General features: G+C 31.4%; 1 protein-coding gene across 1 annotated transcript; it reads right to left on the bottom strand.

The window, feature by feature from the left end:
• Window positions 1-985: 985 nt before the first annotated feature.
• On the bottom strand, window positions 986-14,038 carry LOC111702439 (long-chain fatty acid transport protein 4). Its single transcript, XM_023474120.1, has 20 exons — window positions 13,973-14,038; window positions 13,744-13,889; window positions 12,838-12,939; window positions 12,098-12,175; window positions 11,529-11,638; window positions 10,987-11,093; window positions 10,394-10,539; window positions 10,131-10,244; window positions 9,010-9,129; window positions 8,868-8,922; window positions 8,628-8,711; window positions 8,301-8,353; window positions 7,820-7,879; window positions 7,125-7,257; window positions 5,998-6,071; window positions 5,406-5,497; window positions 4,959-5,052; window positions 4,552-4,600; window positions 2,741-2,818; window positions 986-2,545 (listed from the first exon to the last, which is right to left on the bottom strand). The coding sequence occupies exons 1-20, from the start codon at window positions 13,994-13,996 to the stop codon at window positions 2,504-2,506; spliced, it is 1,761 nt and encodes a 586-aa protein (XP_023329888.1). The 5' UTR covers window positions 13,997-14,038; the 3' UTR covers window positions 986-2,503.
• Window positions 14,039-14,274: the final 236 nt, after the last annotated feature.

Raw genomic sequence — 14,274 nt, forward strand, 5'->3', positions numbered from 1 at the left:
GCAGTAATGAAGACGTAACTTCAAGGACTTTAAGTCACCCTTCATCTTTAAGAACGGTAACCCTTTAAACTTATCTGATAAGCAATATGAAGATATTGCCATATTTCTAACAAAAAAGGATTAAATTGTGTCAATTTACAGACAAAGATTTAAATGTTATTGTTGTAAATCAGACATGACACTCCGTATTTCTAACAAGAATAGGAGTTACTAGAAAAATGTCTCGATTGACCCTGGCAGTGAATGTACTGTATTTAGATTTGAACTCTTGGTTACTTTTTATCAAAAACTTAATTACAAATATGCCAAGTAAACTTTTTATATTTTCCCAAAAACTCAATTACAAATATGCCAAGTTATCAATTTATATTTTATTAAAAACTTAATTACAAATATGCCAAGTAATCTATTTCTATTACCATCTAAGGATCTCTGGTCTGGAGAGTAAAGGAGAGTGTATCAAGTGCTTTCTTTTTATTATACAGTCATTCATAGGGAACCAGTTTAAAGGGACAGTTGACGCAATTGTGCGCAAGGCCCTCTATTTGCAAAAGGAACACATGTTCTGTACGCGGTTCTCAATTTCCATGGCCTTAAAATAAGGCATTCTCCACTATCAGTTTTCAGACAATGAATCAGACACGCAACTCGTTCAATGCTGGGTCCCTTGTAATTACGTTTACAGTCCCTTTATTCCGTTACCTATATAGTAAATAATTTCACAATTTTCTAATATTTTCGTTACATCAACGTTAATATGAACAAAAGAAACAGAATCTTACAGGTTAAGTTAAATAAAGAAGAAAACTACAATCTGATTCATAAAGTTATCGCTAAAGCTCCGGACAAAATTAGATCTTAAAAGGCTTGAACCTTCTCCAAAAGGAGACAATTTCTGTCCAAAAACTTTATAACACTGCGAACCAAAATAACAGTGTTTTTATTAGTTAAAAAAAATACAAATTTTAATTTTAAAAAAGATAGCTACTACTTAAAAAAATTTATTTTACTTCTAAAAACAGCCATAATTTGCTTTACAAGTTAGGTGAATAAGATGCTGCTATTTAAATCCTTCAAACGTACCCAATTAAACCATTTTAATTAGCAAACTGTGTAAATAAAACGGTTGAAATTGTTGTAAAAAATTGAGTATCCGAGTCTAAATAAATGAACATTAAAAACTAAATGTTAAGATTGTGGCAATTACTGTTTTACGTTTCTTCTAAATACAAATATAGAATTATAGCAGAATAGAATAAATACAGAAACAATATCATCACATATTCATATTGGTTTCTAAATATTCACAAGCTAAATCAAACACAACAAAAATACTTTTATATCAGGATTAGAATTTAGTTTTAGGACGGAGATACATGCTTTCTGTTAATAAACTTGTGAATCAAGTATAACTAGAATCATATAATCATCAATACAAATTTTGTGATGTTTAGAAATCTAATTTTCTTTGAACGTTAACCATGATTTAGTAAAAATAGTTTTGGTGGGATTTGGTCGAATTTAATTAATTTACTTTTTAGACCCAAGTTTAAAATAGCATTCCTCTTCAATTCCATTCTGTCAGAGAATAAACTTTTCTAGTTGAATTCAGGATTCTGTTTTCTTTTTAAATTGAGTTTTGAGTGATTTTGTTTTTATATTCCTTCTCAAACTAGAAGAGTTGTTTTTAAAGTTTCAGGAATATTTTTCTTTCTTTATGGAGATGATAAATCTGAGGCGTGATGCGTTGATAAGAATAATTTTAATTGCATGAAAGACATCATAGTATAATTAAATCAAGGAGGCATTAATAAAACAAAATTTATCTGCAACATGGAAGGAAAAACTGGTTTGGTTTCTCCCATAAATTTTTTATCATAAAAATCCTGAAACTAGATTCTAAAAATGTTGACCCTTCAGCGTTGAAGATATGGGAACCAAATAAAAAAAAAATACCCTTCAGACCAAGCTGAACCACGTATACGCTACTTCCAAGTTAAAAGAAATAGTTCAGCTACTTCTTGCTACTGATCAAATCTGGTCCTGAGTAAATAAAAAACCAAATCTGGTCAACTGAAGTTTCTACTTTCAGATCTTTTGAGAACCATTAACAACTTTGGCTCTTAACAATTGCCCTCATCTGATTACCAGAAATCAATTATGAATGGTTAAAACCATTGACAACAATTGATTTAGAAATGAACCAGAATTATCTGGTAAAGGAGGATTGAACCAAAGAAACCGAAAAACGCACCCAGCCCTTTATAAAATATAAATAAATGAATTCTAGGTTTGTATTTCCAGCAACATAAATTCTAAACTGTAGACTCGTGAGTCAGGAATATAGAAGAGGAATGTTTAGAAAATGTGACTAGTACATCATTATTTGGTTGATAATCACGTGACTGCTGATAAATAATGCATCAAGAAAACATTTTATAATTTCGTGTGACAAGTTAATTTTGATTTATGTATGAAAAAGCGTAGAAAATAAACTCGTGCATTACATTCTTATCGAACCATCCAGAATACCAGAATACAGCTCCTAAACAATCAAAATAAAAACTTTTGCATAAATAAGAAAATAATTTACAAGTTGAACCATGCAAAGGATTCAAATAATCTTCTTTTTAAAAAATATGGCCAAGTATTAAAGAATCTTTGCAAAAGTTCAGTAATATTATATGGCATGAAAAAAATAACACAATATCAACTTTTAAGTTTAGATTTAGAAAGGTACCTTAGTCAATGGTTTGTATTCTCCAGCTTGAAAAAAGAAGACCCTGTCCTCTATCAGAGTAATATCGAAACCCTCATTCTTAACAAAATAATATTAGGGATAAGATAAGATAAAGTTTATTGCTAAAATACATGTATCTGTGTACAGACTACAGAACGAATTTACAATTACAAATTTTAGTATACAGGTGGAAAATAGCTCTTGGCTGTTTTAATTATTTTTCCACCTAATTTCAATAATGATAACAAAACCTTTCAAGTAAATAGATGTGAGGAGTAATATTAATAGATCTTATGCAAAATAGGTTATACATTTGTTTGAATAAATTGATGGTAAAAAAAATTGTGATATGTACATTGTAATGTAATTTTCAAAAAGAGAGTTTAGAAGTCTATTTTTAATATACTTAATATACTTAAGAAACTCCGTCTTCCTTTTTAGATAATATATATCAGCAGATGTAGTATATAATATACTGTAAACTGACAAAATATTTTAGAACTACATGGGAAAACTATCAAAAATTGTATTTTTTATTTCCCCTTCCCCCCCTTTCTAATATGGTTAGAAACTCATCCAACAGTTAAGGCTGTAAACCAAGTTTCTGAGTTTACAGGAAAGACACAACATCATTCTGCAAGATCCGTTGTTTATACAACACAACTTCATGCTGTGTAAATTCTTTACGAGAAAACTTAAAAGAAGGAAATGAATACAAAAAATTGACAGCGACTGCAGGGTCAAGTATCTATTTTTGACTGGAGGATACAGGGTGGGATAATATAATGAAAAAATTGATGGTACAGGGTGTGTTTAGCATCCATCATTGACTAGAGGATACAGGGTTGAAGAATATAATGGAAGAATGGATGGTACAGGGTGTAGTATTTATTATTGACTGGAGGATACATGGTGGGAGAATATAATGGAAGAATGGACGGTACAGTGTATATGTAGCATTCATCATTGACTAGAGGATACAGGGTGCGAGAATGTAATGGTAGAATGGATGGTACAGGGTGTAGTATCTATAATTTACTAGAGGATACAGGGTGAGAGAATATAATGGAAGAATAGTTGGTACAGTGTGTAGCATCTATTATTGACTAGAGGATATAGGGTGGAAGAATATAATGGAAAAAGTGATGATACAATGAGTAGTATCTAGTATTGACTAAAGGATACAATACAGGGTGGAAAAATATAATGGAAGAATGGATGATACAGGGTGTAGTATCTATTATTGAATAGAGGATACAGGGTGGGAGAATATAATGGAAGAATGGATGATACAGGGTGTAGTATCTATTATTGAATAGAGGATACAGGGTGGGAGAATATAATGTAAGGTGGATGGTACCGTATGTAGCATTTATTATTGAATAAAGAATACAGGGTGGAAAAATATAATGGAAGAATGGATGATACAGGGTGTAGTATCTATTATTGACTAGAGGATACAGGGTGGGAGAATATAATGGAAGAATGGATGATACAGGGTGTAGTATCTATTATTGAATAGAGGATACAGGGTGTAGTATCTATTATTGAATAGAGGATACAGGGTGGGAGAATATAATGGAAGAATGGATGATACAGGGTGTAGTATCTATTATTGAATAAAGAATACTATATAGGGTGGGAGAATATAATGAAAGAATGGATGGTGCAGGGTGTAGTATCTATTATTGACTAGAGGGATACAGGGTATGAGAATAAGACAGAACTATGTACAGTGTACAGTAAACAGTACAGAACTATGTACAGTGTACAGTATACAGTACAGAACTATGTACACTAGTATTCAGTACCTGTAGATCCCGTTTCTTCAGTTTGAAAGTTCCTGTCATATCCAGCTCTCTGCAGAAACCAAACATTTAATTGAATTCACCGCAAACTTTATTCAATGTTCCTTTTATAATATTTTATTTTTATATTGGTTAAATATAATTCAATATTCAAAAAGCACACATTGTAACATTGTTAAGAAAAATGTCTAAAAAGTAAAAAATCATCAGTTTTTTAATAATTGAGAATATTTTTTTTCTTTTTTAGTTTTGGGAGGCGAAAACATTATTTTAACTGTCTCACTTCGAAATTTTTAAAGCGTGGTCTGGCTAGCTCATATTTTTCTGATATCTGCTTAGCGTTTTGATTGTTTGGAAAAAAGCAGGAAATATACATGAGCTTTCTATGTGAAAAATCTATAAATGTTTTCCTAACAAGTCGAATAAATGCTGGTCTAGCGTAGCTGGGTAGTTTAGAGGTGAGGTCAACAGATAGTTTAGGCAGGTCAACACAACATCCAGATCCTACGGAAACAATACTTCAGTGAGAACCAAAAAACTGCGGAAAAGGTAGACGACATTAAAAAACATTTAAAATGTATTTCATGTTTTTACAAAGCGAATAGTTTTACTAAAGTAACTTATTAAATCAGTTATTAAGTGAAATCAGTCTGTTTACACTGCACAGTGCGCAATTGCAGCGTATTATGATCGTTGGACTATTTAAGTCATAACTTGAGTCTAGAAGTCGTCTTCCTATTCCATGTTTTCTAGATCTCACTGTAACCATATGGGCTCTGTAATTAAGATTTAGTTGTAAATAGTCAAACTAAATCGGATAAAATAAAAGCGAATAAAATAAAAAGAAATGAATTTACCTAAATCTTCAACAATGGCCGCCATACCGACCCTGCCTTCACATCCAGGAACTAGTACACCGTAGACTACAACATCAACCAAACCAACAGCTCTTTAATATGTTTATCTTTAACACAGGTAGATATGGGACAACTATATAGAGACTAGTCGACATAATCAGAGACAATTATTGAAAACACAAAGAAAAGATTAAGATAGTTTTAGGGTGGCCTGCAATCACATATCTCAAAAAAGGTTTTAATTTATTTGGAAGCATACATCAAATGGTTTCCATCACTGATGTTGATATCTAAAATATTTCTTTAAGTTTAAGTTATTGACCATCAGGTTTAGATATATATCCAATATAGTGTAAAGGATTTAGAGTGTCCCAATAAACATAGGAATTGAGTGACGATGTCTACTGGGTAAGCTGGAACCCAAATATAGGTCTCAAATGAATCCTAAAAAATTTCTCAATAGGCTGCAATCTAAGTTCAACTACCATACAATGCAGGTGACTCCCTTTAATTCCCATGTCTATAAGGAAGGACACCCTTTAGGATAAATTTAAAGTTATGGAAATATTGTAGGCTGAAGATAAATATTTTCCTTGAGATAATCCCTTCAACTTCAGCTGTACTCACATTCTCCCCCTTCCATCTGTAGGTGTCTCCCCTCCTATCCTAATAGTTAAATGGTAATACCAGATTCACAACGGTACCCTTTAAACATCAGCAAGTCACTTTACGCAGAACCAGTGAATTTGAAGAGAATGAACAGGGATAACTCTCCCAGTTTTTTTTCCGCCAAAATTTAAAGAGTATCGTTGTGTATCGGACATTCAGATCCTCCCTTAAAAATGGAGGGTCACTTGAAATTACGTCTACAATGCTTTTTTCATAATTTAAACTGTTCATTATTATTATTATTAAACAAAACTTCTGGGGGATTTTTAATCCCCGTATGAAGCCACACCCATCAGTACTTCCCCTTAAGATACGTGTACAATCACGCCTGGGGTCGTCTGTTCATAATCATTTAGAAATATAGATAATTTCTAAATCAAGCAACTCCACTGCATTTCCATTCAAACTAGACAGAAGGAAAAGGTAAAATGTTACTGCTACAACTTTGTCACTTCGTAGCTCCTACGGATTTGATTTTAAAAATGAGCATTATGTATTAGAATGGCAAAATTATCTGGTTCTGTATCAGAAATTAAAAACATTTTTTCTCCTAATAGCTTGACAACATATAATGTTGTTTCAATCGTACTGTTAGATTTAAGAACTAAAAGACAATCAATTAATAAAATATCCATTCCAGGAGACTTAAACGGAAAAGTGAGACCATTTTATGCAGGAATTTTATAGATGAGACATTTAAAGGAAAGTATATAAATATTGTAACGTCAAGGATTTAATGCGTTTATATTTTAGGTTCTTTGACCTTGTTTTGTAATACAATAATTTTAGACTAGTGTCATGCATTTTCATGATCAAAATATTATTATCAAGATTTGATCTCAACCTACCATAAGAGGTGAGAGTCAAACACTTCCGTACAATTTACTTTATTTTAACGTGATTTACCTTAAAGTAAAGATAACGTATAATTTACTTTAGTTTAACGTGATTTACCTTAAAGTAAAGATAACGTACAATTTACTTGAGTTTAACGTGATTTACCTTAAAGTAAAGATAACGTACAATTTACTTTAGTTTAACGTGATTTACCTTAAAGTAAAGATAACCATATTGATCTGAGACCAGGATATCTCCTGATCTAAAGCAAACATCTCCCTTGGACCAAACATCCTTGAGTATCTTCTTGTTTGTGGATTCCTTATCTGAGTATCCGACAAACTCTCTGCAAAATTATACTTAATGGAATCAATCATAATCTTTAATCATTAATCAGTGACAAATACATTATTGCTATTTTCCATAAAAATATTACCTAAATCATAATATTTTTTATTTTCGTAAAATTTTGAAAATTCTAGAATAAAAGGTTGAAAATACTCGCAATTTTTTTTATTTTGTTTTATAATGTTCAAAGACGAAATGCTCACAGATAAGGTCACAACCGAAAGTTAAAATAGAAGATGCAATCCTAGAACTATTAAATGTAAATTGAAACCAATGTCAAATATCTTTAACCTTCGGGCTTCGAAGCATTCAGATTTTATAAGGTTTGGTGCTTTATTTTCCCTCACAAAACTATAGTTTATGAATGTATTAAAACTTTTTAATACATTCAAGAAAGTATTTTTATTTACTGTAGTGTATCTCATTATTTTTATCCAAGTTGACTTACTATAATTAAGCGGCGAGTCTGTTTTTTTCAATACAATAACTTGGAAAAGATAATTTAAAAATAAAGTGCTAGGAGAATTTACTTTGAAACATAGACTTTAATTAGAAATTACCGCATCGGATGGTTTTGTTGAATGATTCCAACAAATTCCCCAGCTTCTCCTGCTTTGCATCTAAAAAGAAGTGAAACATTAATAAGTTTAACAAATATTTAACTATTAAAAATGATTGAACAAAAACTAAATAACCGCCTCTCATTTAATTGTTGAAAAGTTTTTGAACAAATGGGATAAGAATTACTATTTCTTCAAGAATTTTTAGTTATATACATTTGTTGACTTGAAAAGTCACTATAATAAAATAAAGAGATCTAAAATGGATATTTCTAACATTCATTTAAAACGAAAGTGTTTTGAAATATTTGCATTTAAGGCGGAGTTAAAATTGGTTGATTTAGAAATTAACAAAGGAATTATGGATGGATATTTGATGGTACTTCAACAAGTACAGAAATTTGAGAAAACCTATCCAAATACAGAGTCCAGAATTTAAAAAAAACTTTCCAAATACAATTTATAAATAAAAAAAAAATACCGAATACAGAGTCCAGAAACAGGGTCACGTACAGGCTCGCCGTTCTCATCCACCTGGGTCAAAGTGTTAAAGTGAATGATAAAAGGAAGCAATGAAATCTACAAGCTAAAACTGAAGAGAAAATAAGTTTAATTCAATGCGTTTATTTAAAAGTTGACAGCTCTGAAACCATACAAATAACAAAGAAAATAAAAACGATTTAGAAATCGAGAATCACTTTTTGAGGTCATCAAGTCAAGTTACAAGAAAAATTTCATGAAAACGTTTAGCATTAGCATTATTGACTAGAATAATTATAATAAAAGAAGAATAAATAAATCCTTAAACCTTGATAGTACCAAGGGGTAGTATTGATGAGAATAGAACTGGAAGGAACCCTACTGCACCAACTTTATTGTCAAAGTTCAGAACCTAAATAATTTTATAATTCAAATACAGAAATAAAAATAAAATAAAAAATTCGAAAGAGAAGGGAACAGTTAGATGAATAAATAAAGATGGATTCTAGACTATGGATGATGAACAGGTAATTCACTTAATCGATTAACCGTATAAATAAATTAGAACCTGCGAATTCCCCTCCGTAGAGCCATAAAATTCTGCGATATCTTGAATATTAAACCTATAAAAATATTTTCACGTAATAAATCATAAAATCAACGTCATTTTCAGAGTAATTATTTTATATTGAAGTATTTTATTATTTTACCTGTTTACGAAATCCTGCCAAATCTCTGGCCGAAGACCATTTCCGAACATGAGCCGAACTGAGTGTTGGGACTCATACTCACTCTCTGGAGTGTTCAGTAAATATCTAGGAGTAAGGATGTTAATATTTATTTACAACTACTTAAGAGGGAAGTTGAGGAAATTTTACTTTACCAAGGGTTCCCTCGACCAAGGGAACCGCCCGTGGTTAGTAAAAATTTTAATTTACCGAAAAAGTAGTTGTACATAATTTTATTGTCTTTTAAGATGAATATAAGCGCATTTTTGGATTAAAACTTCGCAGAGCCTGAGCAGGACGCTCTTTTAATAATTGTCCCAAGGGACGTAGAGTAACTTAACGTCCCTGTGATGGGGGAATCATGGGTCGGTAATGTTGGTCAAATGCGATGAAAAAAGTTTTTAAAAATTAATAATTTTATTAGATCTGATTATCCGATATTCTTGTTTGACAAATACATTTTAAAATATGAAGAAAATAGTGTCCTTCTGTAAACCCGTTAACGAACGGCAAAAACCGTTGATTACAAAATCGTTAACAAAATGGATCTGCCATTTTTAAAGAAAAAAAAAATTAAACGGATTTTTTAAAGCAGTGAATTTCTTTTTTTTTCTGCTTGTTCACAACCGTTACCGATTACATAAGCCGTCAACCAACATTTTTGTTTGTTAACGCCGTTAATACTGTAATGACCGTTAATGTCTGGGCTGTTAATGATTTCATCAACCATTAACGAAACAGCTTAAGAAGTTGGAACGTGACCAACCCTATCTGTTTGTAAAAACTGAAAAAGAACAATTAAAAATTTGAACCAAGGGAATCCAAACTTCGCTGCATGAATTAATCTTGTTGCATATTAAAGGACCTTAATTAGTAGTAAGTAGACCCCTTCCCTCAAATGAATCAAGTGCTTTAAGACATGCAGAAATTGAAATTACAATTTGCTAAGTGTCCTTGGCTAGGATAAAATTAGGAAGGTTGATCAAAGTCTTTAAGTTTCTGTAATGAACTGAACTGAACTGAACTGAACTGAGATTCGTTTTTATATTCTTTGTACTATATTTAAACGTTTTTAAGTGAAAACCCTAATTCTATCAAATCACATAATTCTATACCTGGAATGCTTTATAACTGCTGCCTTAGGGAGTCCAGTAGTTCCACTAGTGTAGATATACATCAACTTATCATTGAACTGTATTGAGTCTTGAACATCAGAACTAAAATAGTTTATTTATTAAGTTATACATTTGAAAACTAATATTAAAAGAGGTTTGCATTTAGTAAAGGAATTTAGAAAAAAGCAGATACAATACACTGAACTATTGTACACTATGCATAAAAAACATGTACATATGAGAGCACTAACCTAACAGATGCTGATGAGTATTCATGAAGTGATGAATCAAGATGAATGGAACCATGAATAGATGAAGTATGTTTAGCTCCAATACTGTATGTAGGGAAGTATATCCCCGTATCCGTCATTAACATTCCAAATATACTTTCAATGGCCTAAAACATAAAAATTAATACATTTTTTTCAAATTTCAAAGGATTATGGAATAAGTAGATATCTAAATGAGTTGCTAAATCGAAAGTTTTTAATCTGCTTTAATAGTTCAAATATTTGAAAATTTTTTAAAGCACAAAGAAAAGAATTTTTACATATAAAGGGTAACTCTATTCTATGCATTGCACAAGAAATGTTTAATCTATCTATCTATCCTCAATAACACAAGTGTTACCAGGTAACCACCCCTCCACCTTCCGGGGTGCATGGATCACAGAGTTAGCATGACATGTTCAATGATACTATAATGCCCGAGTGGCAGTAGCCGAAGCCGTGAAGCCCCAACTACCGTAGCTTATATCTACAGCCTGAGGTTGATTAAAAATTGAATTTTCTAGTTTATCTTCCTCCAACCCCCCATTTTACTAAATGTAGTATGTACTTAGTACCTGCGCTAGCTCTGAGCTAAAAATGACAGCTCGACACTTGGCGACCTTGATAGAGTGACAGAGAGGTTCAGACCGTAGGTTTGAGTTGATGAGGGCTGGCAGAACACCTTATACAATATACAGTTAACAAAATATTGTATTAAAAATTACACGAGCTTTTTTTGAAGACTAACGCAACATTTTCATATTTTCAAACATATCTGTCTGGGGATCCCACGTTGGGGGTCTTCCACGATCTATCTTTCATTTCATTTCATCTGTATAAATAAATATTAATTATTTCATATTTTCTCATGTAGTTCTTCGTAGTTTTTGTTAGTAAAATAAAAATCTATAATCCAATAATGATCCTAATCCCCCTAAAGCCATACAAATATATTTTTTATTATTTCATTTTTCTGGAAAGATAACATCCAATAATTTGTTATATGCAGCTTGATCTAAAAATAATAGTACAATATTTTTTCATTTGTTTTTTCATCTTGGATTTTCGTCTAAAACACAAAGTTCCCACACATCCATTTACATCAGCATCCAAATACCTATTTTGGAGAGTCCCAACCAGACACACACAAACTCTGGTTTATTCCCCATAACAACTCCGACACTGTCACCCTTTACAAACCCAGAACTCAGGAAGAAATCCGCAATCCTAGCAAATATATTTTACACTAAAGCAAGAGAGCTGGAAAAAGACAATTTAAGTTTTCTGTCAAAAGATGGGAATAATTATAAATAAAAAAGTGCTTCTCGAATTTGTTCCAATTTAGTGAAGTTTCAATCCAACAGACTGCACCCTTCACAAATAAACAAACTAAGCGGGCCAGGACGGTACCACCAGTAGCTGGGTGTATGTATAATATGCCCGGCGTTGCCAGTGTAATTTAAAATCATTTTGAAAATAACAAATGTAGAATTTATTATGCCTTTAAATTATGTAAAGAAAGAAGAATATTGAAAAAATGATTATCTGCATTAAAACCATAAATCGCTTAATATTATAATTTGTAATTTTTTTAGTCAATTTGGTCTAGCCGTTTGGCCAGCTATGGTTAACATAAAAATATAAATATTATATATATGAGCGAAGAGCTCTATTATATAGATATACCTGTTACTGTACTCCTCTACCCTCTTGAACGTCCAGACCTCGTCCTGGAAATAGAACAACACTTTCTCCGGGAACCTTCTGAACAAATAGTCAATAGTTAGAAGTCTTTTAATCTTTACAGCTAATATTTATCTATATAATATACATACATTAAGTAGCTATCTGTTTTTCTATTTGAATATCCGATCATAACTCATGAACCACTTGATCGCTTTGTATCAAATTTTGATTGGGAAATTCTGAAGTATAACGGGTCTAAGCTGAGTAAAAAACATTAGAAGGTTGACCTTTTTGGGAAAATACAGTTTCCAGACAAAGCTGGGCTTCCCAAGCTTGTAAACCAATAACTTGACAGGTAAATAATTTAAACAATAAAAATATAAATTATACAGATTTTCGTTTTTTAACAAGATCGGAACATTTAATAGACATAGCGCTAATTTGCGACATCTAAACTCAAAATCTACAAGTTAGAAAACTTTATTTTTAACGCGATTACTTAACTTAAGATTTCTGAATCGTATTTTTAAGATCTTATTTAAATTGGTTTTTGGTTGCTTCGAATTGTTCCACGTATTAGCATATGAAGCTGATGGGAGGAGTTTAACAGATAGCCAAAAGGATTAAATTTAATCTTGCTGAGAAAAAATTAAAAGGGTGACTAATTAGACATAGGAACTATATTTCCTTGAAATTATAAATAAATAAATAAATGAATAAATATTAAAGAATGAACGTACTTTGCTGATTTGGCGAACATCTTAGGAACAGTGAGATTGTTCCTCTGTGCAGACTTGATGAAATACAACAACCGGATTATTTTCCAGACTGCTCGAACATCCCTACACAATCAATCATAGTCAATCAATCAATCAATCAATCAATCAATCAATCAATCAATCAATCATGTAGTTTCATCCATTAACTCTCTAGTTCATCAAATTTTCCTGTACGTTCAGTATTATGTAAACATTTTCAATTTTTTTTCATAGTTGTGAATATTTCATCTTTTAATGATCCCTGAGGTTTGATTTATTGAATAGCGACAGGAGTTGAACTAGTTGCTAATACAAACTCTTGGCCACTCTTTCCACCATAACTTTCCAGCTCACTATTTATTAATTCTGACCTCAGGCGATGAAACAAATGTTTGTAATGAATTTAAGAAAGGCAAAACGTATTAATGATACAAAAAAACTATCTAAAATTAAACTGTCACCATAGCTAAAGTCGGGATTCATGAAATTACAAAATTTATGTAGTTATATTTGCATTTGGAACTTTTAATGGAAATGAACTCATTCTGTTAGTTCAAAAGTTTCAAACTCTGCCAGGAGATTATACAATATACATAGATATTTTAGGAAAAATCAGTACTTTTCTATTTATTTATGCATAAATTTGAATATTGGCCATATTTTTAAAGCAAACATTACAGAATGTTTACTGAACATGTGTACTTAGTATCAAAGTATAAAACCGACGTAGTATGATAAAGAATGTTAAAATTTTAAACTAACAAAGTTTTTTTCAGCTACATTACACATAAAATAATAAAGGATAAATTGAGGGTGGGTTTCTTAAAGCATTGAGCGCTTCTGAAAGAGTTAACGTGTGGCGCTCAGCACTTATAATTTCTAAATTACCTGGGCAAGGTTTTGAGCACTATAGCTGCTGTGTTGACCCCTCCAGCTAGAACCCAGGCACCACCGACCAGACCCATCTTCATCCATAACGATAATCGATCCCCCCATACACTGAGAGAAGCGCCCAGGCATACAAGCATGGATAACTGAAACACGAAAACATCAAAAGCATGGAAAATAATAATTTTACTCATATTTAGTCAGTATAAAACAAGGAAAATTAACTTAACTTAAAACCTCTTGATTTAGGCATTTTGCGACTTTACAAGAATTTTATTGGGAGATTTACAGAAATTAGATCAATATTTTAAAAAGCGAAATCCCCGAAATAATGAATAAATAGAATGCTAATAACAAAACAGGGAGAAATATGTCAGAAAATAAAAATTAGGAAGAATATTTGTTTTGATCATTTATTTGCTTAGTCATTTAATTGAAACTTTTATTTTATTCCCCTAACATTTTTTGTAAATAAAAAAACGTTGCTTTCAGAAAAAAAAGGTTTCTTATATTTTTAAAGAAATTGAATTA

Source organism: Eurytemora carolleeae, unplaced genomic scaffold, assembly GCF_000591075.1.
Source record: "Eurytemora carolleeae unplaced genomic scaffold, Eaff_2.0 scaffold429, whole genome shotgun sequence".
Lineage (NCBI taxonomy): Eukaryota > Metazoa > Arthropoda > Copepoda > Calanoida > Temoridae > Eurytemora > Eurytemora carolleeae.

Bases quoted from the DNA above. Each gene is read 5' to 3' on its own strand.
- LOC111702439 (XM_023474120.1), bottom strand. From the start codon at position 13,996: ATGCCTAAATCAAGAGGTTTTAAG. The intron at 10,245-10,393 runs GTTAGTGCTCTC...AAACTATTTTAG, and splicing joins TACTCATCAGCATCTGTTAG to TTCTGATGTTCAAGACTCAA. The intron at 7,880-8,300 runs GTATTTTTTTTT...ACTTCTTTTTAG, and splicing joins GTTTCTGGACTCTGTATTCG to ATGCAAAGCAGGAGAAGCTG.